Source organism: Propithecus coquereli, unplaced genomic scaffold (assembly GCF_000956105.1).
Source record: "Propithecus coquereli isolate 6110/MARCELLA unplaced genomic scaffold, Pcoq_1.0 Scaffold31, whole genome shotgun sequence".
NCBI lineage: Eukaryota > Metazoa > Chordata > Mammalia > Primates > Indriidae > Propithecus > Propithecus coquereli.
The window spans coordinates 5,325,736-5,353,724 of record NW_012148730.1 but is presented as its reverse complement, the minus strand read 5'-3'; the positions used below and the strand labels follow the sequence as shown (position 1 = coordinate 5,353,724).

The 27,989-nt window shown below is 35.5% G+C and overlaps 1 protein-coding gene across 1 annotated transcript in view; it reads left to right on the top strand.

Annotated features, from left to right (window-relative positions):
* The window catches only part of DIAPH2 (diaphanous-related formin 2), a 914,924-nt gene that overhangs the window by 70,040 nt on the left and 816,895 nt on the right, over positions 1-27,989 (top strand). The window contains exons 4-5 of the mRNA XM_012650030.1: positions 1,229-1,333; positions 5,929-5,949. Of these exons, the coding sequence (XP_012505484.1) occupies positions 1,229-1,333; positions 5,929-5,949 (126 nt within the window). The remainder of the gene's footprint in view (positions 1-1,228; positions 1,334-5,928; positions 5,950-27,989) is intronic.

The window sequence follows — 27,989 nt, the reverse complement described above, 5'->3', positions numbered from 1 at the left end:
GGGATCCACACTGCGCTCTCTATTCAGTTCTGCCCATGTGGGCTCTCTCACCTTCCAAGATTAGTTCACACATCTCCCTTCCATGCCCCCCCAGCAATATGATATACTCCTGGGGGTATGGGATCTGGCCTGTGGGCCTGTCCCTGGGTCCCCAAAGATCAGTCTCTGACCGTGCCAGGGAAAAGCATGCTTGTCTTGAGTTGTCTGTGGGGTGCTCAAGCAGGTTTGATGTCCCTATGCTCCAGGGTGTGCACTGCTCTGATGGAGCAGCTGGGCTTGCAGCACCAGGGAGGGCTGGTGAGCAGGGAGGTCCCTGTCTGAGAACCCCTTAGTCCTCTGCAGGTGTTTACAAGGGAAGGTTTGAGTCCGTCTCTTTGTGGAAATCCTGGTGTGGTGCATGCAGCAATACGGGGGGGAAGAAGCAGCTCCTGAGAGCCCTGGCTCAATCGTCTCTCTTGGCAGCCCTAGGTGGAGGAGGGGAAGGAGAGGAAAAGTGTCTGAATGGACGATAGCTAGCACTCTTGTCTTTCGTCTCTATCCCTCTCTCTGGAAGGCAGCCTGCTTAGAATGTCCAGGCTCTGGGGTTACACGGATCCCCTGGACCCACCGGACTCTGTGGCTCCTGCAGTGTGGGCTGGAGTTGGGAAATGTTTGTCTGGGAACGAGTGAGACGAAAACTGAGGGGCTGAATCTCCCTGGGGAGGACAAAGGCGCACGGTGGGTGGAGAAGCAGCATGCCACCTGCCGTCTAAGCTCGGGTCCATGGCGACAGGAAGCAACCCGAAGGGGCTGGCAGCCTGCTGCTTCGTCCTCAAGAAGCTCCCAGTTCACTGGCAGCAGCAGCTTTTGGGTTCATGAGGGTGGAAAGGGTCTCCAGCAGCTCAGGAGCCTGCTGACTGCCAGAGATGTGAGGGAGGGGGGAAAAACAAAACCAACTACACCTACCCATTTTACTGGACTCCAAGCCTCTAGGGGGTTGACCTCTGCCAATACCTTGCTCCTTCTTGTTCTGCTCCACAACTTCTTCCCATGGAATGTCTGGTAGGTTCTGGCACTTTTCCCTCATAGTTACACCCTGATCTATGATTATTTGTTTGTTCTTTCTTTTTCATCTACACCTTTTCCTTCTTTCTGAGACGATCTGGCAGCTGGTGTCTCTGGTCAGCCATCTTCTGAAATTCTTAAGCAGAAATTTATCAGTGCTCACTGTAAATGTTCTTTCTTACAGGAGGATATGAACCTTAACGAAGAAAAAAAAGCTCCTTTACGAAACAAAGATTTTACCACCAAGCGTGAGATGGTTGTCCAGTATATTTCTGCCACTGCCAAATCTGTAAGTAGGGAGATTTTCCTGGCACCAACAGAATGAACAATTAACTTAGCAATATCTGCTGAAAAATAAACAAACCTCAGCTCTTCAAATTTTGCCTCAATGTACTCATGTAGACTATTTAGATATTAATTTATATATGTATTTTTACAAACTTAATATATATTTCTAAACTGTTCATCATTAGAAATGAGATGCTTTAATTATTACAAACAATACAGACTAAGGATACAAAATCTCTGAGGTTATCTGGTGAGTTTGGGTGCTGTGATTTTCTGCGCTTAACCAAAAATTGACAACATTTTGCAGGTATTCCACTTAAAAAGCAGTTCGTTAGATGAAAATTTCCTATTTTGAGGGAGAAGACACAAATATAGCACAGTCACAGCTTTATTTAAATTTATATTAAAGCTACATGTCTAGTGTCTGCATGAAATTTTTAGCAATATTTTTTATTATGCTATTTTGTTTTTTCATTATTTTATGTACTGCAAACTACGTAAGCTGCTTCATAATTGTTATTGTACAGCTTTAATTAATATAAAGGAATCACAACAAAGTGACTATAATTAACAGTAAGTTAGGATATACTTTAAAATGACTAAAACAGTGGAATTGGAATGTTACTAACACAAAGAAATGAGAAATGCTTGAGGTGATGGACACCCTAATTACCCTGATTTGATTAATACACATTATATGCCTGTATCAAAACATCACATGTATCCTATAAATATATACAACTATTATGTACCCCTAATAATCAAAAATAATTTTTTTTTTTTGAGACAGAGTCTCACTCTGTTGCCCTGGGTAGAGTGCTGTGGCGTCATCCTAGCTCACAGCAACCTCCAACTCCTGGGCTTAAGCGATCCTCCTGCCTCAGCCTCCCGAGTAGGCATGGGCCATGATGTCCGCCTAATTTTTCTATTTTTAGTAGAGACGGGGTCTCACTCTTGCTCAGGCTAATCTTGAACTCCTGAGCTCAAGCGTTCCTCCAGCCTTGGCCTTGCAAAGAAAAATAAAAAAATTTTAAAAATATAAAGGAGGGCATTTAATAGGAGCTTTGATCAAATCTCTTTGAGAGTCATATTTTTGAAATGGCAAAATTCATCTTTTACATTTCTGTAAGGAAAAAGCTTTTTATATCTAGAGTTCATAAAATAACTGTATGTATGTATATATGTGTGTATGTATGTATATATACACACAGTGATTTTATGTGTGTATATATGTATGTTTATATATATTATATACATGTGTATATGTGCACATACATACATATAAAACACACATATTTTAAATTTAAAAAGTTGACCAGTGAAGAAAACAGGTCTTCATGGGAAAAATATATTCTAAAGTTATTTGGCTATCCTATTAATGCTATTTCAGAACAATAATTCCAGTGGCAATTACTAATGCATTTTGCTCTGAATTCTACAATTGTATTAATTCTATATTGTACTTTAAGCAAGCTAAATCTGAATGCTGAACTACTTAAACATAACACATTGCAGCTCTGCCAGAGCAGAGCAACAGCATGTTTTTTAATTTGCTTCTGGTATCCAAGGGCAGAAATATGTTTCAAGTGATAAGTGGAATTTGCCATGAGCGTCGTTTTCAATAGAATTAGGTGATGCATAGGGTTTTACTTTGAAATTCTGATGAATCTCTTCTCATTTTTGCACTCAAGTTATTGTTCAGAGTAAAATGCTTTAGGAAATGCAGGGTGTACATTTAGTGTTATTTTTCAAATACCTAAAAGCTTATACACTAGTAAATGTATACAACTGAATCTGAGTGCAAAGTACAGATAATAATAGATAATAATATATGAATAATCACGTCGTGGTTTCAGTGATAAATTTCGTTAGCGTCTCTGGCTCATTTGTTGTTGTTATTGTTGTTTGTGTAAATGAGACTGAATATAATGAAGATTATATGAAGCTCTTATTCTTTGACCTTTTGATTATTACTTGATCTGTGCAGAATGTGTTTTCATTTATTCTCATATTGTTTCTTCTTCAAGCGAACAAAGAAACGCACACTTTAAGTTATGTACTCATTTTTCAGATTAAAATGCCAAAATTTGGGTAACTATTAGATGAGCTCACTTGAATTGCTTTATTCAAAACATGTAAATTGAATGTTTCTCAAAAGACATGAAAATTCTATGTTTAAGGCATTAGTCTCAAAATCAGTACTCCTTAGTTTGTGGTCCTTATTTGTTTCATTCACCATACATATGAGCACCCAACATATGCACAGCACTTTTATAAGAGTTCTGAGATTAAACATTTTTTTTGCTAGTATTTTTCATGGACCAAATATTATGATGGAAGAAAGCCCGTTGACAAGCATGTTTTGAAGCTTTCTCACCTTAGAGAGACGTTAATTAGTACTGTGTTTTCTATCATTAAAACCACGAAAATTGTTTATGTAATTTCCTTTTGAAGGTGAGAGGGATGGCATTCAGTGACAAACAATACTCCAATCTTTTGACTTCTTCATGATCAGAACAATAAAATTTACACCAATTATAACCCAGTGTATGGCTGTTTACCTCTGTACAACGAAGGTTTCCATTGTGCTGTTTGTCTCTCACTAGGCTTTAAATATGCTTTGCATGTCTTGTGCTTTTTTATGCTTTTTCATTATATTGATGCACTGATTTAAAATGTTTCCTCATTTAAAGTAGATATGATTATAACTGCCACTTTGTGAAAATGCTTTACAGGTAATCAAAACTTTCATCATGAAGTTAAAACAAAGTTAAGTGCTAGAGTCCTTGGTGGAAAATGGTTTATAGTCATATGTGGCCACATATACTCATATTTGGCCAAAAATAACCTGAAAGAATCTATATTTCGAAAACACCAGCATATGTTTTCAGAAATGGAAAACCAAGCTTTGTTATTATTGCAAAAGGTGTCCTACTGATTTGTAATCCTGAAACAGGCACAATATGTCAGTGATTTAGAGGGTATTTTGCATGCATTTAACAGCATACACAGACATTTATGAGGAAAAGTTATTCACCAAAGTCCTAACATTAGTTTGTCGAACGCCGACATCCTTATTAGAAGAAACTAGTTTATTTCTAATTTAATCATAATCTTTGAAATTGAGATTTAAAAAGTAAGTAAAATTATATTTTTGAAGATGTGAGCCATTGAAAGGTAGCATTGATTTTTTTTAATCTCAATAGGAAATAATTTACAATAGTGATACCAACTACATCTACAAATTTGTTACCCTGACCTATATACATATAACAAATAGTTAAAAATTGCAGTATATTTATATGTGTATGTGTATAGATGTATTATGGTTTTGCTTTTGCCATTATCAGATCCTTTCGTTCTCAGGTCTGTTCCAGGTATGATTTGGATATGATTGGAAACAATCGAACCCAGATATGACCGAAATAGTTACTCTTAGCTTCCCTTGTCTGATCTATCGCATCTGGTGCTGTATGAGATTCATTGGTTCCTCTGAAATGACAGTTTACTTGGAACCGTCATTATCTTTTTGTATATTGTGATATCCTCTTCAACTTAAGATACTTACTGGGGTTTCAATTAAATTTTACTTTGTTTAAAGCACTAGCTGAGATTTTGATAATAACTGCTATCAGATTAATGGTTTTGGATTGTGGATTAGCTGTTTTTCGGACAGTGTTTTGATATTAAAATATGAGAATATGATAACAGTGATTCAACTTATATTTTTATTTTGGCATAAAATTATATTTAGGACTATGAGTTTATTTCTTGCTTTCTGTAATACAATTCTGCCTTTCAAAAATTCTTTTATCTCTTACCCATTAGGAAACCTCAATCGAAGTTGCAATTTTTGAACCGTTTCCTCCTTATGAATATGTGCATGTGTAGATATGAAATGCTTCTTTGTCTTCACATTATATAGCAAACTCTGATCTTATAATAGAAATGCTAGGATGACCTAGAAAAGTAGAATAATAAGCAATCTATGTTTTTTGTGTTTTTCAAGTATAATACAAAAACAATATTATAGACCTTAAATTCATAACAATAAAAATATTCCAGTTTTCAACCTAAAGTTCACTTCTGAACTTAATGCATGACTTTAAATGCAGCATTTATATTCTAAAATACCTTATTTCAGTCTTAATAGTATATATTCCTTAAGAAGGAAAGAAAAGAAAAAGCAATAGTTTTGGGAAAAAAATGAATTTTCTATTGATAGCTTTTTCAGGAGCTGTGAGATGGTAAAATATCTGATGCCTGATTACACTTAACCTTGCGTTACTTGATATTTAGATTGCACTACAGGAAAAGCTCATTACAGTACATTTTAAAAGATCCTCTAATAGTAATTATCATCTATTTGGGAATCTTTATTTTGTAGACTTTACACATTCTTGAAACATAGTAGAAATTAATATTGATATGTTTGTTTTAGCCTCTCTAGATCTAAAGTATTATAAGTATAAATAGGGTTAGCTGTTTACTAATTTACTAAACACTTAACTTCTGTGAAAAGCCTCTGATTACTAATATTGTTGCTGTTTGTTTTTTTTTACACCATAACCACTCTTCGTTGACCACTGCATGCAGATAGTTGGAAGTAAAGTTACGGTGAGTACAAAAGATGTGTTTTACCCTTAGATATAAATTTGTGCTTTTGCAAATTGTGATTTTCGCTTGTAGTATTTTATACGTTTGGTTCTTCTTTTGGTACGTATTTTACCGAAGCAGTGAGACGAATGTTAAGATCAGGTGATTAGAATTTAGCTCTGGCAAGTATTTTTCCTGTGGTTTTGGGAGATGTTTTAGAACTAGAATATGCTTGTATAGTTTTGTCTTAGAAAGTTTTTACTATTTTTCTGTTTGTTTTTGGAATTATACCTCTGTCAGTCTTTATGATTCTGATGAAAATGTGTGTTTTATCTCAATTTCTTAGGGTGGTAGAAAGAGATTCCTAAAATGCTAACAGGAATTCTTATTAAAGTATGGCACTTTGATTATAGTATCACTGAGCACATAGTGTAGTGAAAAAAAACCCTTGCCGTGCAGTTAGGAGGCCTGAGTGCTCGTCTTTTTTGGTGCTTAATCAGCTCTGTGATTTGGGGCAAGTCATGTAATTTTTCTGGGGTTCAGATATTAAATGGATAAACTCAAATGATTCGCTTAAAATTTAAGATTCCTTCTGTTGCTGCCATTTAAGGGTTTTATATTCAAGGTACTGTATTTCAGTGGTATAATTACATGATGCACTATTATATAACATGCCCAAAGTGGCCTGTATTGTGATTGAGAGCTATTTGTAATTACCTTGCCTTCATGACTAAGCATTTTTTATTTAGAGAACAGAGTAGGAAACATTATCTTTAACATGACTGAGTACTGAGGTGTCTAGAATAGGGAATGTATTTAATATTTGTTTTGCTTTTAAAGTTGATTTTCTTTTCTTTTTCCTTTTTAAAATTTGTGCGATATCTAGGGGGAAAAACCCTTCAACCTTTTAGGATAATTTCAAAAATCAGGAAATATTTATTTAGTGCTTATTATGTGTCAAGAATTGTGCTATGTGCACTGATGACTGGAAAATAAGAATGAGATAAGAGCTTCTAGTTGATATATGTTGAAGTAATCAAACCTTAAATTGTGCGTGCTGACTGTAAGTGTGATAGGAATTCTTAGGTAGGAGAAAGAAGCCAGGTTGGAATAATTAGAGAAAACTCCATGTAAATATCTGGAATTAAGCTGGGCTTTCAGGAATCGTTAGTTATGATGGCTGGGGTTTGACTAGGGAGAAGAGACTATGGAGAAGCTCGCAGGTTCTGGAAGTAATATTAAATGCAAAGGCCCAGAGACAGAACCAAACTATATGTGCAGGGGTGGGGAAGAGGGAAGGTGAGAAATGAGGTTGACTTTGTTGGAAGAAATAATATATATTGGAAAGATTAAAAAATCAAATTGAAAGAGAGTCTTTAAGTCCAGGCAGAAGATTAGAAATTAGTTTCAGCAAGGAAGTGATACGATGAAAACAGTGTTTAAGAGAAATAAATTCGATAGGTGGATAGGCTGGATTAGGTTAATGGTTCTCAAACTTTAAAGTGCATAAAAATGCAAGATTTCTCCTCCTCCCACAGGATTGTGATTCAGAAGGTCTGAGATGTGGCCAATAAATTTGCATTTTTATCTAGTACCACTGTTAAGGTAGTCTGAGAAGTACTTCACACTTTGAAAAGCACTGGATTAGGACCAAGAGAGATTTGTTTGGGAAAATACCTGGGAGTCTTTTGAGTGGGTGAGTGAGGACTTGTATTAAACTGGAGGCTCTGTGTAGGAAGGGTGGGGTTGAATAAGAGTTTGGGGAGATAAAAGGGATTTTGAGCTTATTTTAATGTGGACTGGAACCAATCTAATGCACTGTGCCAGAAGGCAGTAAAATATTACCAATTCCTCCACATCCAACCAATTAAGTTCTGCTGATCATTTCTCCTAAATAAGTTTGAACTCTCTCTCCTAATTACCCACACTGTTACTTCCTTAGTTCATATTCACCATTTAACATCCCCGTGATTGCCGTAGTCTCCTAAGCAGTTGCCTTGTCTTCAGTCTCTTGCATGCCCATGAGTATTCTACATGGTTACCAGAGATCATATTCCAGTGATCCCCTTATCCACAGTTTTGGTTTCAGTTACTTGCCGTACAATATGATAAGAAATTTGAGAAAGAAAGAGACCGACCACATTCACATAACTTTTATTAGTATGTTGTTATAATTGTTCTGTTATTGAAACTGAAAGGGAGTTTAGGTCTAGGTCCAGTTATTGAGACAATGAGGATTGCCAAGGAAGAAAGGAATTTTTGATACCACAGAGAGAGGGAGAAGCTGCCTTAAATCAAATCCTGTCTTCCCAACTAAGGGAGATCATAGTCTTTTAAAGGAGGAGCCACATGCCTTGGGGCAGGTCATGGTGTATCTTACAAGGGGCTGGCTATATGCATTGGGGGCGGATTGTGGCTGATGGTGAATCTTGGCATCAGGAAGTCTGCCTAGGGGCCTTCAGAATCTCAGCTTCTTTGTCTTGCAGAAAATCCCCTATTTCTGGGAAACAACTCCAGGGTTAAATAGTTAAGGGGGAGGCTTTGAAATTTGTTCAGTATGGGGCTGGTTATAGTTCTATTTTATTATTAATTATTGTCATTAGTTTCTTACTGTGCCTAATTTATAAATTAAACTGTCATAGGTATGTATAGGAAAAAATATATATAGGGTTCATTATGATCCATGGTTTCAGGCATCCACCGTGGGTCTTAGAATATATTCCCTGTGGATAAGGGCAGGGGACTACTGTATTTCTCTCCTCAAAACCATCAAATGGTAATCCTAGCACTCTGGGAGGCTGAGGCGGTGGATTGCTCAAAGGTCAGGAGTTCAAGACCAGCCTGAGCAAGAGCGAGACCCCGTCTCTACTAAAAATAGAAAGAAATTATCTAGACAACTAAAAATACATATATGGAAAAAATTAGCCGGGCATGGTGGCGCATGCCTGTAATCCCAGCTACTCGGGAGGCTGAGGCAGGAGGATCGCTTGAGCCCAGGAGTTTGAGGTTGCTGTGAGCTAGGCTGATGCCAAGGCACTCTAGCCCAGGTGAGAGAGAGAGAGAGACTCTGTCTCAAAAAAAAAAAAAAAAAAAAAAAAAAAAACCATCAAATGGCTCCCTATTGTCCTTTGTGATCTCATCCCTGCCTTCTTTTCTAATTTCATCTCCAGCTGCATTCTTACTCATGCATACAGGAACACTTAACAATTCCTTAATATCCTATTCTTTAATACTTCTAAATCAAGCATATTCTATTTCTTTGAGCTGGAACGCCCTTTTCTTCTTTAGTGTGCCCAGCAAACTCCTAAATATCCATCAAGATTAAGCTTCATATCAATCTTAGGAGAAGCTATGCTAGATAACTAGTTCTTTCCCATAGCACCGTGTATATAGCTGTATTATATTTAAGGTATTTTATTATAATAAGTCATTTACATGTTCTTTTTTTCCAATCAACATAGTTTCTGCCTTCAAGAAACTAGGTCTAATGAGGAAGACATATAGGTAAAGAGAATAAAGATAGGACCTGAAGATGCAAAATCATAAAGGTTGTAAAGTGGCAGGCCAGTAGGCCATCTATGGTTCATATGTATGGTTCCCAGAGTGTTTTGAAAGACAGTATAATGAGACAGGTATTATGATTGATCCACAATATAAACTATTTTATACCCGTTTCTTATCTCTGACCACCTTCTCACATTTGAATTTGAAAATCCTACTATGAAGGTAGGAAATTATAAGGAACCAGCTTCTAGAGGAAATGATGAAGGGTTAGTTTTAGATGTGAGGGTTGCCTTAGGGAAGAAGATTTTTTTATTGTTTTCCTAGAGGGAGGAATGAGAAAATTGTGGTGAGGATCGGGCACAAAAGGATGGCTTATGTGTCATAGTCTCATTAGTCTTCAGAAGATGGGAAGTGTTTTTCTTCATTGATAAAAAGGGCAGGTAGGAATTCCATAGAGATGTTCCTGAGAGAAGAAATTCTAGAATAACCACTTTAAGTATTGTGGTTGCCTAGAGATTACACATATTGGTCAAAAGATGAGTGATATAAAAGCCAGATTAGTTTGGAAAGATGGAATATCTAATGAACTAGGTTGGCATGGTTCTGTTTTATTAACACTTTTGTCTATCCAATGTTGATTAGAAGCAGAAATGGAGTTATTTGAGGCCCTCCCAATCTTGAACCATCAGTCTTACTTTTCACTATTCTTTGTAAATTTTACTTTAAAAGGCTTGAAAACTATCTGTTATCCGAACAGAACCACCCCCTCAGTGTTAGGCAGTATTGCTTCTGACTTTGCTCTAGGGATCTTTTTGTATACAATATTTTCCTTCCTTTGTCAACATTCTACCCTTCCTCCACAGCTCTTCCTTGAAGCCTATCTTGATCCTGATTCCCCACCACCTAGCAATTTATCTGAACTCCTATAGCACTTTATTTTTAACTCTCTTAAGGAATCATAATACCATGAGCCCTTTCATGTTAACAGTATAGACTATATAAAAGAATGCAAATTTTAGTAGAAGTCATTGTTTCAGACGCAAATGGACTACAGTCCAGATTTTGAATATGTTGTTATACATACTAGCTGTGTGACCTTGGATAATTTACTTAACCTCTCTGAATCTCAGTCTCCCTATTGATAAAATGAAGATGACAAAACTAAATTCAGGATAGTTTTGAAGTGTATTGTTTATATTTAATATATTTAACACATAAAGAAGTTTGCAAATAGTAAGTCCAAATTACATTTTTGTTAAATGCCTTGAATTCTACAAAATGCTTGGTATGATAGACATAAAACATAAAGACCATGAGGTAAAATGAGATAAGACTATGAGCTGCTTTTTTTTTTTTTGCTAAGTATTCAAGATGTGTGCTATTTGAAGATTTAAAGGGGAGAAATAGGATTTATTCTGGTTCAAGAATGGTGGGAAGGATTCAGCTGGATGTTGGAAAGAGAATGCTTCGCCTATTTATTGGAAGCTGTGTTATGTGATGTGGATTATTGCTGGGCTTTGAGAAAAAATTCATATGTGATCTCAAGTTAATATTGACAAGGTTATTTTAAAGATTTGATAAAATAGTTGAGGATTTGGTATACATACTGTCTGTGAGGGGAAGTGATAAAATATCTTTCTGTAGAGCTCTAAAAATAGCAAAGAGAATTTGGGGTAAGGTAGAGATAGAAAGAACTGAATGACTTTTTCAATGGCTTCTAGTTCTAAGTAAGCATTATAGAATTTTGTGAACCAAAATAAATTTTTATTATTCAGTAATACATTGCATAAAACCGATTTAGAAATCAGCTGAAATGATTTTCATTTCATTGCAAACCAAGAATAATCTATCTACAGGTGGAAAAATAAGTATTCTTTTGTAAAAAGAAAGTAAGAATTAACATGATTATGCATGATAACTAGAAAACAGAATTATGGTGACCAGACTTTACAATGTTAAATAAAAGGTAATTTAATGACATAAATAGTTGAGTGTCTAGGACAGCAGCAGGGGCTTTTGGGGAGTACTTGTTTTGGCATCAGAAAGACCTGAGTTTGAATCCCTGATTCACCACTCATTCATTCCCTGTAACTTTGTGAACCTCTCTAGACACAATCTCATTCCTTTTTTTTGAGATAGAGTCTTGCTTTGTTGCCCGGGCTAGAGTGAGTGCCGTGGCGTCAGCCTAGCTCACAGCAACCTCACACTCCTGGGCTCAAGTGATCCTCCTGCCTCAGCCTCCCGAGTAGCTGGGACTACAGGCATGCACCACCATGCCCGGCTAATTTCTTCATATATATATATTTTTAGTTGTCCAGCTAATTTCTTTCAATTTTTTTAGTAGAGACGGGGTCTCGCTCTTGCTCAGGCTGGCCTTGAACTCCTGAGCTCAGACAATCCACCCGCCTCGGCCTCCCAGAGTGCTAGGATTACAGGTGTGAGCCACCGCGCCCGGCAGTTTCATTCCTTTCCTGAACAAAAAGTTACTGAGTATCTATTATGGGACAGGCACTATTCTAGGTGCTAGAATGATGAACTATATGGATAAAATCTTCATGGAACTTATATTCGAGATGGGGAAATAAACAGTATGACACATGTCAAATGTAATGGTAGATAAATGCTATGAATGAAAATAGAAAAAACAAAAGCAAGATGAGAAAGCAGAGAGTGATCATGAATGTGCTATTTTAGATAGGTGAGCTCTCTGAGCAAATGATATTTGAACAGAGACCAGAATGAAAATGGGGAGAGCCATACAAATATCTAGGGCAGAGAGAACATTAAGTGCAAACGTTACCAAAAGTTCAGCACTTATGCCCAAGGCTGCATCAAAAGAATGAGTGAGGAGAAGGAAAAGGAAGTTTATTAATTTGCTGGCAAATGAAGAGGATGGAGACTCTCCTCTTGAAGTACCATCATCCTCTCTATAAGCAGAAATACAGAGCTTTTCAAAGGAGTTTTCATAGTGGGGCTGTTGCTGTTTAACTATAGTTGATGGTCCTGATCGACCGCAGACCCTATCTCTAGCTGAAGACAATCTCTTGACCTCTGCCTGGACAATTCTGTTGAGCCATCTCCTGTGGTACAAAGAACACTGCCCTGCCCTTCTGATTACTGGCCTTGTGCAGGGATGCAGGTTTTAATTCCCAAAAAGATTGGGGGGGGGTGTTTAAAGAGACAACTCATAAAACATTTTACCCTTTTTCAAATATTTTACCCTCTTTGTTCACTCTGTTACACAAAGGCCTTGAGGTGGGGGTGTGCTTGGAGTATTTGAAGAATAGCAAAGAGGCTTCTGTGGGTGGAGTGGGGGGAACAATCTAAAGTATGGGGGTATTTAAGAACCAATCCCAAGAGCTGGTTAAGGTGACTAAAAACATACGTATTAGCGGGTTTAAATTTGGAAAGGTAGGTTGAGATCATTTTAGGAGAGATATGTCAAAGAGTTATTACTTTAATACTCAGTGAGGAGCCCTGGAAGCTTTTGAGCCATGGAATGACAAAATTCAAGGTGTATTTGGGGAAGACTAATGTACCAGTGGAAATTGGAGAGGTTAGAGATGAGGACAGGGAGTTCAAGCTGGGAGTTATTGCAGTAGTTTAAGTAGTAAGAGCCTGAACTGGAGTGCGGTTAGTAGGAACTGAATGGAGGGTATACATGAGAGAGAGATTGTGGAAGTTGAATCTATCAGCCTCAGCAAATGATTAAAAAGGGCAGAGGAGATGTGTGAATCAATAATGACTCAAATTTCAAGCATGGGTGACTGAAGTGACTTGAGCATTCATAGAGAAGTCAGGAGCAAGACCAAGTTTGGACTAAAAGATGATGGGTTCAGTTAAAAATGTTAATCAAGGAGAAATTACTTGAATCACAAAAGTAGGAGGAAAGTTATCACCATGCAAGAGCATTTCTTTAGCTCTTATAGCATTAACTATAATTTTATGATTTGGTTCTCTGTTTCAAACTTCTGCTTTTACTATTTTAAATATACTCTCAGCACATTGCTTCTGACAATATGTTGGTTATCATTCTAATAACCTTTACCTGCTTATAAACTTGGTGCCTGAATATCTTTGCTAGGTAATGAAGGCCATGTGTACTTGCAGGTGACTCAATAGACCCACATAAAGAAGAGCTAATCATATTGGTGGCCTATAGTGTTGTTTACCAGATAAATCATCTTACGTAATTAAGAGGTCACATTTGTACCTTTTGCAGTGTTTCTAAATGATTTCAGTCAAGAGGGCAACCCCATCATAGTAAAGGTTAGGTACAAATGTATGCTTCTTTGCCCTAGTTGGGGAATGGGAATTGTGGGCTAACTGGCTATTGGAGGACTTTTTTTTTTTTCTTTTTTCAAAATAGAGCCAAATGATTTTTTTCCCTCATGTTGGTGAAGAAGGTAATTCTGAGAGTAAGTTCCTACTAAAAGTATAAACTTAAGGCCAAGCTCAAAGTAATAAATTCAAAATGTTATCAATGTGTTCCTTACCATAAGCTACCTAGTAATAGTAATATATATAAAATACCACTACGTGTGACAGTATATATTGGTAGGCTGTTAAAGTGCTACTGCATTATTAAATTGAAGTTTTTTAGTTTATTAATAGAACAGTATCTTAATGATTACCTTATGTAATGTTATACTTGTGTCAGGCCAATTTGAATATATCCTGTGAAAAAAGATGATCTTATTTTGCCATATTTTTCTTTTTATAATTGTATAGTCCAGAAGGGGGAGACAAAACATTGATTATTGGAGATTGAAGTAGCTGCTTTGTGATGGTAAAACATCGCTTTCTTGCACTCCAATTCGATTGTTTTTTTTTTAATGGGTTTAGAAATTGTAGGATAGCTACTAGTATAAAATATTTAGTTTTTATAGTAGTAACAATTTTGTTAAAAATCTAAATTCAATCAGAATAGAAATAATGTCATTATTTTTAACTAGTATATATAAAGTAGAAAAACTCATTTGGTAATCAGATGAAAATAAGACCTGAGACTATTTAATGATGGTATATTATAAGTGATCTTTTAAAAATAGCAGAAACACTATTAAAGTACCAATTTTGGTCTTTTCTAATTTCACATTCATTAAGTGCAATGAATAGCTACTTTCCCATTTCCTAATATTTTAACATTGTATGCTAACTTGTGTATTATACTTGTTTTGGATAGCGGTATCTGCATGTTTTGAAAGGTTTTATTATTTATATCTCTATTCACTTTTATAACAATTTCTTATCAGTCCCTTCCCTTCTAGTGCATTGTCATAAAATTACATTATTTCATTATGCCAGATTAAACTCATTGTTTAAGGCAAGCTCAAGTATAGATTATGAAATATTAACAAGTCTTACCTTGGGCATATAACAGCATGAATATTGGCATTATGGTTAGACATTTTATAAAATGATTGTATTAGTATTTATGAATATGGGATAGTTATGTTTTATAATATAGCTTGATATTAGAAATGAAAAGATGTACTTTTCATGTACAATTCTGCATTGCAAGTTCATTAGCTGTGTATTTTGATTAGCTTGATATTAGAAATGAAAAGATGTACTTTTCATGTACGATTCTGCATTGCAAGTTCATTAGCTGTGTATTTTGATTGCGATCATGTTAGAAATTTCTATTGAGGATATTTCTCTGTGTATATATTCAGGTAAAAGTAGATTTAAAATCTGATGCTTAATATAAAACATTTAAAACTAGTATAGCCATTATTTCATATTGGATTGGTTTATTTTACTTTTCAACTATGGCAAAAATTTTGATCAGCTATACAGCATGAGGTGATTATATGATAAGTATTTTTTTGTGTTTGTTTTTGTTGTTAAGTAATATAGTCTCTATACTGTGTATCCTTTAAAAGCTCTATAAAATTTGCTATTTCCATTATAAAACTTAAAGTGACATGATACAGAGATATTTTTTATGAGGCAATGCTTTCCTGATCCAGATAATCTTGTCATCAGGGGAAAAGGGGAAACAATCAGATTATTATCAATGTTAAAAAGGTACCTTAACTTACTATATATCAAGTATTGGACTTTTTCTCACATACTTGATTCCATCTCTCATTTCATTTAATCAAGTTTCTTTTATTTGCTTGTTAGGAAAGGATTGTTTGGTGGAACCAATATTAGCTCTTTTGAATGGGATAAGGGCAGAACAGGATCATCTTAAAAATGCCACCTTAGATTAATGGAGTGCTTCAGAGTGCTTAAAGCCTTTTTGTGTATTTTTTTTCATTTAATCTACATATTAGATCAAATATGTAGATCAAATGATCTAAATATTATGTATTTTTGTAGGTTTGCGCATCGATTTTTAAGAAGACATTGCGTCCATCCCCAAGTTCCTGGAGGCTGGTTAGAGTCTGGCCTTGTCCCATGGAGTTTTTTGGGCTGATAGCCATACATACAGTCTTTTGAGTAGTATATACTGGCCAAGGTATTTCCTGTTAGTCGTCAACTGATATTGATAACTTGTACTATTATTCAGTTTATATGCTTGTGTAAAGTGTTTTGTGGGTCTGCATCCCTAAACAATGGTCATGTGACTACTGATGTTTAAAATAATTTCTTTTTGCTGTAGTCACCATAACTCAGATACTATAGTTACTACTGCATTAATTGCATGTGCTGTTATAGTTGCAATCATAGTTACCTATGAAAACAGTATAGAAAACAAAAAATGAATTTTAACAGAATCAATCAAAGATATTAAAAGCTTTCCGGGTTCAGTTTTTATGCTGATCTGTTTGTAAATTTTTACTAACCTGTCATGGTTCTTTTCTTTAATGAACTTGTGATCTAAGGAGAAAATAACTGCTTGTACGATGTAATTTTTGTGCTTTGAGAACAGTAACTGTTTTGTATACTTTATTTTTATTGATAATGACGATGCTTTTTTGGCAGAGTGCTTATGCATTCAGAGAGCTGTTCTACAAAGTGTGATGGGCATCTGTAGACTAGATGTAATGTGTACTATATGGGCTTATATCTCTCTCTCTATCTATTTATCCACCTTTCTGTCTATCCTCCCAAAGTTAAATGAAGTTAAATAAGTTCCTTCTATGTTAGAAAGCTGAGAAGTATTACAAGAGAACTGATGCTCTTCCCCCAAATTATGTCATATTTTCTTATCCTGTGGAGTGCTTTTCCTTGCAATGCGGAAAGGTATATGTTATGGGCTAAATTGTGTTCCCCTTAAAATTGATATGTTGAAGCCTTAATGGCCAGTACCTCAGAATGTGACTGTATTTGGAGATAGGGTCTTTAAAGGGTTAAGTTAAAAGAGGTCATTAGGGTGAGTTCTAATCCAATCTGACTGGTGTCCTGATAAGAAGAGGATATTTGGACACACAGAGAGACAGCAGGGTTGTGCACATACACAGAAGGTAGGCCATGTCAGGACGTAGAGAGAAGGCAGCCTTCTGCAAGCCAAGGAGAGAGGCCTCAGAAGAAACCAAACTTGTTGACACCTTGATCTTAGACTTTTCATGTCAAGAATTGTGAGAAAACAAATTTTTATTGTTTGTCACCCAATCTGTGGTATTTTGTTTGTGGCAGCTCTAGCAAACTAATGTAGTGTATAATACTCATTTCGTTGTATTTAACACTTAAAAATAGCTAACCTGTAGAGGATACTAAGTGCCAGGAACTGTACTAAGCAGGCTTCATGTAAAAACTAATTTAATCCTCATAATAATCATCACCCTCCATTTTATATTATAGATGAGGGAAAGTGAGGCTGAGAAAAGCAAGTATATATTGTCTGGGGTTACTTAGTAAGTAAGTGGGAGAGCCGAGATTTGAATCCAGTCAGACTTCAGAGCTTGGCCTATTAACTATTACCTAATTAAAATTTGGTGGATTTCAGGCAGTTGTGGATAATGGTTAATACCATGGATGCTTAACCTCTCTAACACTGTTAATATTTAGTCCTTAACCATATGCTAATAAGTGATTCTTATTTTCTATCAGCTGGAGAATGCTTACAATCATACCTATAATATGGAGAGAGCCCTGTCCATGGAAAAGCTACCATATCACAGAGAATTAAATACCTCCATGCACATGTTGCTCTCTGGGCCAAAAATGACTAAGCAGACATGGTCTTTGTGCTTTCCTAGCAGATGTTTGCAAACAAGTAACATTAGTGCAGATAAACAGAATATACTGAGCAACTTAAATGTGAGGAAAAAGATACTGCTGTTTTATTAACCAAATATAAATATTAGGAAAAAATACCATTTTTAGCAAAGGCCTATAATTTTTCTAAGCCATTTTTCCCTGTATCTAAAATAGATTAAACATTGTGCCTCTTCAAGTTTTATACCATCCGCGTTCACCTTTCTTATGCACTCTTGGCTTTTATAATTAATTTCAATTAAACATTAGTTTTGTTTAATTAATATTGTGTAATTAAAATGCTTATAAGCTCTCAGAGGGCAAGGACCATGTCTTAATACACCTTAGACATTTTTAAATACACTAGGCTATAACAGCAATAACATAATTAAGCATCCTTTTATTCATTCTCTACATATTCATAACTCCTCTGACAGTGAACTGTATATATAAACTGAAATCAGAAAGCTGCTAGTTATTTTATAATGCCTCTCAAAAATAGAAGTCCTCTTCCATTAGAAATGAAGTCTGGCATCTTAAAATCTTTTTTTTTTTCAAGAATAAAACTAAATTTTTTCTATTGCCATTTAGGTCCCTTTCCTCTCGATAAGATTTCTACTGCCACTAAGGACAATTGTTCATCATCACCCATGCAATCTCTCTTAGGGTACTTGTAGGATTAAGTGGCCCCTCAGCTGCTGCTTCTCCCACTTCCTTTAACTTTTCCATATGGTGTGCTGCCTTCTTTTTAATTGCTTTTGAACTGTCTACAGTTTGAGGCCTCAGAACTATACGTGCTGCTTGACAATATACTTAATATGAATGCTCTCATTCTCATTTTACTCGATGTGTGTGTGTAGTTCCTCAATTTTAGTGGTGCCACTTCCATTGATGGGGATTGTGATTTTTTGGTATACAGATGTGACTAGAAAGTGCTGAGAGTTTTTTTTCCTCCCTATTCTTTTCTCATTATCTGAGAAACTCCAAAGATAGCTCTTCATCACACCAACTAGAAGCATCTTTAATGTTCACCTGGAGTTTTTCCCCAATTGTTTTCACTTATAGCTTGGTGTACAAAGTGAATTATACCCATGGGAAAACCACCACACAAAATGGATGCTTAGAGCATAAATTATAACAGTGAAAATCAAAACATTTAGACTTTGAAGACCTGGGGTTTGGGTCATGGCTCTATCTCTTAATGGCTGAGTGATTTTGGGTGAAGCACTCAACCTTTCTTGAGCCCAGGTCTCTTTATCTGTATTTATTCTGCCACCCTAATAGAGTTATGAAGTACTTTGTAAACTGTAAAACGTATTACACATCTAAGCCATGACAGTAATTATCAGTTCAAGAAATGATTCTCATGATAATTCCTAATTACATTTTTTGGAAGAATGTGTTGAACCACAACTACTGCCAGCTTATTGTGACATATGCATTCATGCATTCTTTCCTTCATTACTCAGTGTCAGTTTAGAAGCCACTTATATTAATAGTCATGACCTTTGTAAAAGCTCAGGTCTTCTGAGATGGCCCCTAGGCTACAGACTATGTTTAAAGTTACCCTCTTTATGAAAAGACACAAGCAACTGTGAGGATTATCCCTAATCTTCCATCCAAATATTAAAATATTTGCATTTTAAACTGCATAGCCATGGTATCCTTATTTCATTTGAGCTTTTTTCTGCAGCTGAATATTATATATATTCTATAAATTAGGGTTCAATAACTATTTCTTTTTTGTTGTTGGTTCTGTTTCTCTAGACATATTTCTAAAGTAAGGTCACAGGAACTCAGAAGTGGGAAAGTTTCTGGAGTAATACTTTGAGATTTGTGGTAGTAGTGAAGAATTTGGCTTTTTTTCTAGGTAGTACTAAATGTTTAAATACAAAAGGCCATATTTCCTTTAAATAAATGATTTAAACCAAATATGTGATTTAAAGCAAATCTTTTTCAAGTTTGCTATTCTCAGCATAAGAGTAATTCAATACATTTAGAAAATTAGATAATGGAGTTAAGGAGAGGAAATTAAAAAAAAAAGTCACCTATATCCCAATAACCTTTACATAAACTGCTGTTAGTAATTTGGTATATTTATATCCAGTTGTTTCTCTGCTTCGTAGTTATATTTTTAGAATGGTTTCTACCACTTTTTGTAGCTATACGTCCCTTTCAGAAATGAATCCCTGTTTTATGATGAGGTAAATTGATAGATAATTTTGGTAGATTATAGCTTCTGATAGCAAAGTAGTATTTTAACAAATCCTGGCATCCTCACTTCATTTAATTATAGTCTGGTTGCTGAAAATTCAATATCTAGGAGCATTTTATTCTTTGAATAGTTGTGGTATGATTTTATCTTTAGTAATGTTTGAGTATGTAAGCAGTCATAGGCCATTTTTATGTGTTTTCTTGGATAGCTTTAAAAACCTAATGAAAAATGTCCATAATCTGTCTCATTATTGGATTAAAATAATACACAAATTGCCATAAAGATGTAAAACACTAAATCTCAATTTTCTCAGATTGGTAACTTTTTATAATGAATTTTTTCTTCTTTATCAGATATTAACAATTTGGAGAAAAATCGAGACGTGTCGAATGGATAATTAGTAGTAGAAAATGTATCAATAAATCTCATGGGATTTTGTAAACATCTATTTTCATTATTTTGGGGGGGGCGCTATTGAATTACTGTTGCAAATGAAGCCAGATCTTCATTTGGAGAAATTACCTGTATTAAACAGATGAGTAGGCTGAAATAACTGCTACAACAATTTCATGCTTTTGTTTTTAATGTAGTTCAATTATAAAATGTCACATCAGATTGTATGTGAGTACACAAGTGCATAATTTTAATTTTATTTCTGAGTTATGACATTTTAAGAAGTTGATTAAAATCATCCAAAATATTTTCTAAGCTTTTTGTATGTAACAAATTAACCATTTGAAATGAGTTAAAACAAGATTGGTATTTTGGCAGTTAATACCTTTGTTAAGGGAATTGATCAATTATTTTATAATTACCCGTTTTGTTACTTTTATTTTGAATATGTAAGGAACTCACTGCCACATTTTGTTATTTGCTCGAATTTCTTATTTTGAGAAATTTCAAACCTGCAGAGTCATTGCAAGAATATTATAATGAATACCCATATACTTCTCATCCATATTCTCTGAGTGTTAACATTATGCTTTGTTATGCTTTGTCCTCTCTCTTTTTTATTTCTCCTTTTTTCTTTTTTCTGAGTCTAGTTGATGATTTGTAATGCTTTACCCCTAAATACTTAAGCATATATCTCTTAAGAATAAGGACTTTCTCCTAAATAAGCACAGTATAATTATCAAACTCTGGGAATTTATCACAGATATCGTGCTGTTATCTAATATAGAGCCCATATTCAAATTTCCTCAAACATCTCCCATCTAAGTACTAACCAGGCCCCCCCAACCATCTCAATAATGTCCTTTATAATTTCTTTTTTCTAGGATCCAATGAAAGATTGCACATTATATTTATTTTAAAAAATTCATTTCATTAACATTTTGAAGAGACCAAGCCATTTATTTTGCAGATGTATCTCAATATGGATTGGTTTGATTGTTTCCCCATGATTAGATTCAGGGTAAATATTTTGGGCTAGGAAGCTATATGGGTGATGTTTGTCCTGAGTGCATCACATCACGAGGGACATGGGTATATCAGTTTGCTCTATTATTGGTATTGTTAAGTGTAATCATTTGGTTGAAGAGGTGCCCTCCATATTTGTCTTTCTAATTAATAAATGATATGTGGGGTGATACTTTGACATCATATAAATAACCTGTTTCCCTGCAACATTTCACATGGTTTTAATATCTGTTGATGAGGTTCTTGCCTAAATCAGTTATAACTAGGATTACTACAAAATGTTGATTTTCTAATTTCCTCATTCTTTCTACATTTGTTATCCAGCATTCTTCGAGAAAGTAGAGCTTTCCCTTATCTCTCTTCCCCCTTTTGACTTTAAAAAAAAAATTAGTATTAACTCATGGATTGTTTATTTAAATTCAGTTCACTGCCATAGCTTATTGATAGGAACTCTGTAAAAGCCTTTCAATTGCTTACTGAAAATAACACATAAGGAAATTAAACAATTAACATCTGTTTGGTTTGTACTTTAGGAGGTAACTATACCCATACTAATTTATTAACTCTCATCTAGGAGCAATTCTGTCCCCACCCCCAAAGAAAACATTAGACAGGTGCAGTAGAATTTGAAGTAATGAAATGTCTAACGTGATACATTTACTCACTGCAATTGTTACATTTGGGCCTTATATTTATTGCTGCATAATCCTGAATATTCTAAACCTTAAAATCTACTTTTGCATCTTATCCGATACAAATCTTACATCAGATTGCTATTTGAATTAGAATGCCTTTAGCCATCTTCATTTTCAGGCTTCCACTATTGTTTAAAAAGTCATGACAGTTTAGCTGTTATCAGGCATGAATCTATAAATACTCACAAATGTGTTTCTGAAAAAAAAAATTATGGTGTTTGCGTATAGGAATGTGTATTGGAACAGTGTTCGGTAATCCAGAACATTGATTTTCAAACTGTCTTCCTTGCAAACTTCACTGTAGGCTTTTGTAGATGTGCTTCATGAGTTTTGCAAAAATTTTCCCCAATTCTGTTTAAAAGGAGAACTCTACTTATTTAAAAATGTTTAAAAAATATCATACCCATCTATTTTCAAAGACCTTCAAATTAGAAACTTATAAGACCAGATAAATTCATTTTTGTGTACAACTCAGAATGTAGCTTTTCTTTGTATCTTTTTTTTTCTTTTTCTTTCATTTCCTGGTGATGAAATGTCTTTGCATCTTTAATGGTAAAATGTTCTAAGATTACAAGAGATGCTATTTTAAAACTCTTAACGTTTGTAGATACTTATTTGTGAAAATCTGGATTTTCTTTATATGATACAACTAAAACAAAATGTGTAAATCATCTGAATGTTTTGTTTAAGAGGACTGTAGCTCTTCTATAAAATGCCTGGTATTAGATGTTTCTGTTTATCCAAACAGTCTCATTGTTCTTCTTGATTGACTTATAAAATCAATTCCCACTAATGGAGTACTACTTTAATATGCTTGAAAAATGGTTAGTCTTGGGGGAAAAAAGCTTTTAAACCACTGGTCTTAGAGAAAATATCCATTTCAATATGTGAATTTAGTATACTCATTATTTAAAATGCATATTTATGTATGTGGCACTTTTAAATGCATTTGTATTTCCTATCATGGGACATTGAGTGAGGATTTTAAAATTAGCTGCCTTTGATCTTTGTAAAATAAGATAAATGGTGAAAATTGGGAATTTTGCTGCTCTTATGTAAAAACAAGAATAATTTTAGTAGTCTGGATTGAGGGGTCATGAAAAGCAGCAGGTACACTAAGCTGTAAATCTGTGTGGGTGAAGTATAGGTTGTGGACAAGTGGCCAAGGAGCTATTAGGAGGGCATCAATATCATGGCATTGCCATATTTCAGAGCTGGCACTGGAGTTTGTATCATCAATAAGATCAAGGTAAACTTTAGCCAAACGTTCTGTAGCTCTTCATAATCTGTTTCCTCCATACCGTTGGAGTATTACCCTTTCAACACTAACATCTCCCTTTTGATAGAGCGTTCTTATTACCTCTGTCACATTTAACTGTCCATTTTGTATCTGTATGTTGATTTCTGTCCTATTTAATCTACTTTGAGTAATTAGGATAAAGCATTTTTGAAGTTTCACGTATAAGCATTACTTGCTGTCTCTTAGGGCAAAAAGAGTTTTTCAGTCCCATTTTCTAATTGCCAAAAGTATTCCTTGGATCTACATTCAAACTATTTTCCTAGAAATATTATATCACATAGATAAAAAGACTACATAAACAAAGATAAGCATTTTATGGATGAAGGTAGAACATGAGATGATTTCCTTAAGTAAGAAACAACTATTAATAAATTAATTCTTTAAGGTCCTATTTATAGCTCTCTTATGCAAGGAGAATAGCTTGGGCAAAATATTAATAGTATACCAGATAACTGTTATTTGGAAATAGTGATAGAGATTGAACTAACACTAAAATGTGTTAAAATACATGTATTTATAAATAGACTTCAATTTTAAGAAATAAAATTAGTGCTATTGAAAGTAGATGTGTAAAAATGATCATATAGTGATTTTAAATGTACGCAAATTCCCTCAGTTTCAAATATGTGAGTCTTTTATGACTTTTATACTGCTGTTTAAGGCTATATAAGCCGCATTCTTTATTCTCAGTATTTCCTTTTTTTTTTTTTTTTTTTTTTTGAGACAAGAGTCTCACTGTGTTGCCCAGACTAGAGTGCCATGGTGTCATTCTAGCTCACAGCAACCTCAAACTCCTGGGCTCAAGCGATCCTCCTGCCTCAGCCTCCCGAGTAGCTGGGACTACAGGCATGCGCCACCATGCCCGGCTAATTTTTTTTCTATATATTTTTAGTTGTCCAATTAATTTCTTTCTAATTTTAGTAGAGACAGGGGTCTCGCTCTTGCTCAGGCTGGTTTCGAACTCCTGAGCTCAAACAATCCTCCCGCCTCGGCCTCCCAGAGAGCTAGGATTACAGGCGTGAGCCACTGCGCCCGGCCTATTCTCAGTATTTATTTATTTATTTAAAATATTTATTGAGTGCTTACTGAACATGCGAGAGTACTTTTCTAGGAGCTGGGGCAGGGTAGGGAGAGTGGGCGGGAGAAGCAATAGGGGAAAAAGGTTCCCTAGACCTTAAAGTCTACTTGGGCTAGTGTTACAGTAGACAATTGATTAATTTTGTTGTTTTGTAAATCTCAGATCCTTCATTTTAAGGGGGGTGGGGGGGATTATATTTTCTAGTTTTCAATATACCTTTATAAATTGAGCATTTTATTTGATAAAATTGCAGTTGTGTTAACCTCTCATAAAGCATTTTTTTCCCCACAACGGATTATTTAGTATTAAGCATCCAATGCATAAAATCAGACCGCAGTGAAATCTTAGTAAGCCAAGGATAAATCTTGTGATACTCGTAAAACAACCATAACAAATACCACTGTACATATAAAGGGCAGGGAATCACTGTGGTGGTGAGAAAAGCCCTGAGTATCCGACTTGTGACTAAAATAGGAGGGGGGAAGGGGTGCAAGGGAAGGAGGGAGAACATGATCACCAGGCAGAGCCAGAGCCAAAAAAGACTCGGGAATTACGTTTTTACACATTAAGTCCTTGGTTTGATGACAAGAGAAAAAGGCGTGTTCTTGGCTGGTAACTGACTTCAGAAGCCTAGCCTTCTTGGACAGAAGCTAAATAGAAAAACAAAGAGACTAAGAAGGGAGAGAAGAGTGGAGATGATCAGTGATAATGTTAACACCAATGGCTTACAGGTATTAAAACCATCAGTGACAGGTGCAAACTAGAGATAATGGTAACAATTTTCTGGTGGACTTTAGAAATAGTGACCTAGGCAGTTGAATGGAGAGAAATGCAATAAAGATACATATAGAAGAGCATGTATATCAGCAGGTCAGGGACAAAGAGGCTTATAAGGCAAAGTCAAAAGGCATCGCCTTTGTGAGAGCTCTCAACTGCAGATGAGTAATCACCAGTTTGAGACCTACTCCCTCTCCTCCCAGCCTTGATCCTGAGGACACTTGTAACTGGAAAAAGTTCCCCCCTTTCCCACTTTGGGAATCGCTTCTTTTGCCTGTGTGTTTTATGCCTGTACAGCAAAAAACCTTAAAATAACTTCTAAGGATATTATGTGAATGTAGAACCTGTAACACACACTGGTCAGTCATTTAGCCCTAGTTACCATCCATGTGCATCTGAATATCCCAGTCATATCTACAGCAGATTGTAACATGCTCAGATCACTGGGAAGTATAATAGTACATTGTAGACTGACAGAGATATGTTTTAACCTAAAAACTTAAAAACAGATGCATTGGAATGGAAATTTTCATCTCCCCAGAATATTTTTCCCTTAGATGTCTCGTTCCCTACTGATTTTAGGTAGGGAGGTATTTTGCTTTCTTGATCTGCTTTCTGGCTGTTTGGAATTTAATATTCTACATAGGTGCACCAGTTTTCTTTGCAAATAATGACACAGATTACATAATTACAGATACAAAATTCTCTCATGCTGCTAAAAATAATACAGCAACAGGATGAGTATGTGTCTCATCTTTATGAATAAACCATTTATTTTTCTTTAAATATTAAGATCCATATTATGATCTCATTTATTTATTCATTGTCCACTGATTTGAATCAAGAAACATATTCTGGCTTTTGATTTCTCGTAGTTATAGACGTGTGGAATTGGCAATATTGATTGAAATGTAATCCAGTCCCTTTAGCTCTGGTACTTCAGGAGGTGGTTCCTCTGTCCTCTAAAACATTTCTCAAACCCATGAAAAAAGACTAATGTAAATATAAGCATTCATAATTAAATGAGTGAAATGAAACTCATTTGTGTGACTATCAGGATTTTTAAAAAGCATGCAGTTTGAAAAAACTAAAGTGGAGGTGATCATATAGAAAAACAACTTAAATATATCCCTCCTTCCTGCTATCCCTGCACTATGTATGGGACTTGCTTAATTAGAAAGAAGATGATATGGTGGAATATGGTACATGAGTTTGGAGAACAGTGAGGGGCATCAGGGCTTTGGATGATAAAGCTGGACTTCAGTGGATTCTATTTTAACTGTGTAGATATTGAATTATTGTGGAGTGAGTCATCAATGTAGAATGGAGACCCTGAAAATGTTGGCTAGACCTTGTCTACAATTGGAGAATAGCAATTTCTGTAAGGTTAGCTAAATCATAGTCAAATCATCTCGGATATGATGAGCAGCAGCAGTTAAGAGGGCAATTTCTGGAGTCTGTCTGCCTGGGTTTGGATCTTGGCAGGCTGTGTAATCTTGGTTTTCTCATCTGTAAAATGTGATGACAAAAATAGTGTCTACTTCCAAGGTATGTTATGAGGATTAAATGTCAGCCACTGCTACTGCTGTTGTTACTAGGGGAGTGAAATAGACTTGGTTTTGGATCCAAAAAATGGATTTGGTTTCTAGAAATAGTGAAATATAAGCAGAAATATCTGCTAAGCTGTTTGAGAAACTGAACAAAAATTAGGTGAAAGGGGAGAGCAGTTGTTGTTATTTTGAGAGTCTTTGTCTTAGTCTGTTGTGCTGCTATCACAGAATACCTGAGACTGGGTAATTTATAAAGAACAGAAATTTATTTTCTCACAGTTCTGGAGGTTAGGAAGTCCGAGATGAAGGCACCGGCATCTGGCAAGAGCCTTCTTGCTGTGTCCTCATGTGGTGGAAGGTGGCAGGGTAAAGAGGGTAATAAGCCCTATGGCCCTATCACCTTGCAAAGGTCCCACCTCTTAGCACCACCACAATGGCAACCATATTTCAACGTGAGCTCTGGGGGGAACATTCAAACCATAGCAGTCCTCATAAAGGAACCATAATCCAAACTTTACAAAATTTCGGGCTCCCTGAGGCAGAGAGAGTAGACAGAAAATAGTAGAGGGCCAAAGACTAGGTATCAGGGAGTGCTTATGTTTCTAGAGAGCAGAATGATAAACTGGAGCTAAGGGAGCAAACAGAAGAGCAGAGGAGAATGTCCTTGAGGACTGCAGGGAGCAAGGAGGTAAGCTGTGTCACGTGGAGACTTTTACAATGTTGAGGAAACCTGTGTATGTTTGAAGATAGAGTTGAAGAAACCAAGGGAATTAATCCAAAATATGATTGTACCCGTAGGCCCTTTTCCACAGAAAGGTACTAAAAGTCCCTTGTTGCCATCAGTGAAACTTTACGCTATTACGTAGTATAAAAGTTATTTAGTGCAGTAGTAATCAAGAATTTGGCGGTGAAATGAACTAAATGGCCCCTTGATAACCTCTGAAGAAGTTACTATCCTACCATAAGTGCTCACCTGAATACCAGGGAGCAATTAAGGCACTGTGGAGACAGGGGCTTCAAGTAATTAGAATTTGGAATTAGTCGTGTCTGTTGTGAATAGCTGTGATTGTAAGCAGATTTTGCAAGAGTTTCAAAACTGGTAACAAATATAATTTAGTTATCCTAAATATAATTCTTACTACCGAAAAGATAACAGATGTATTTAGATCAGCTTCTGTTTGTGCAAAAAGAAAACAAACAAACATGTAAACTATTGATTCCAATTTGATGAGCACTGACAATGTTATTTGCATAGCTATGTCACAGAGGAAATAAATACATAGAGAAGATAAGTGAGAGAGCCCCAGGCTGAAATACTCCTCACTGGGGTTTACTTTCACTGCTCATGACACTAATTCTTTTACTTTACTCC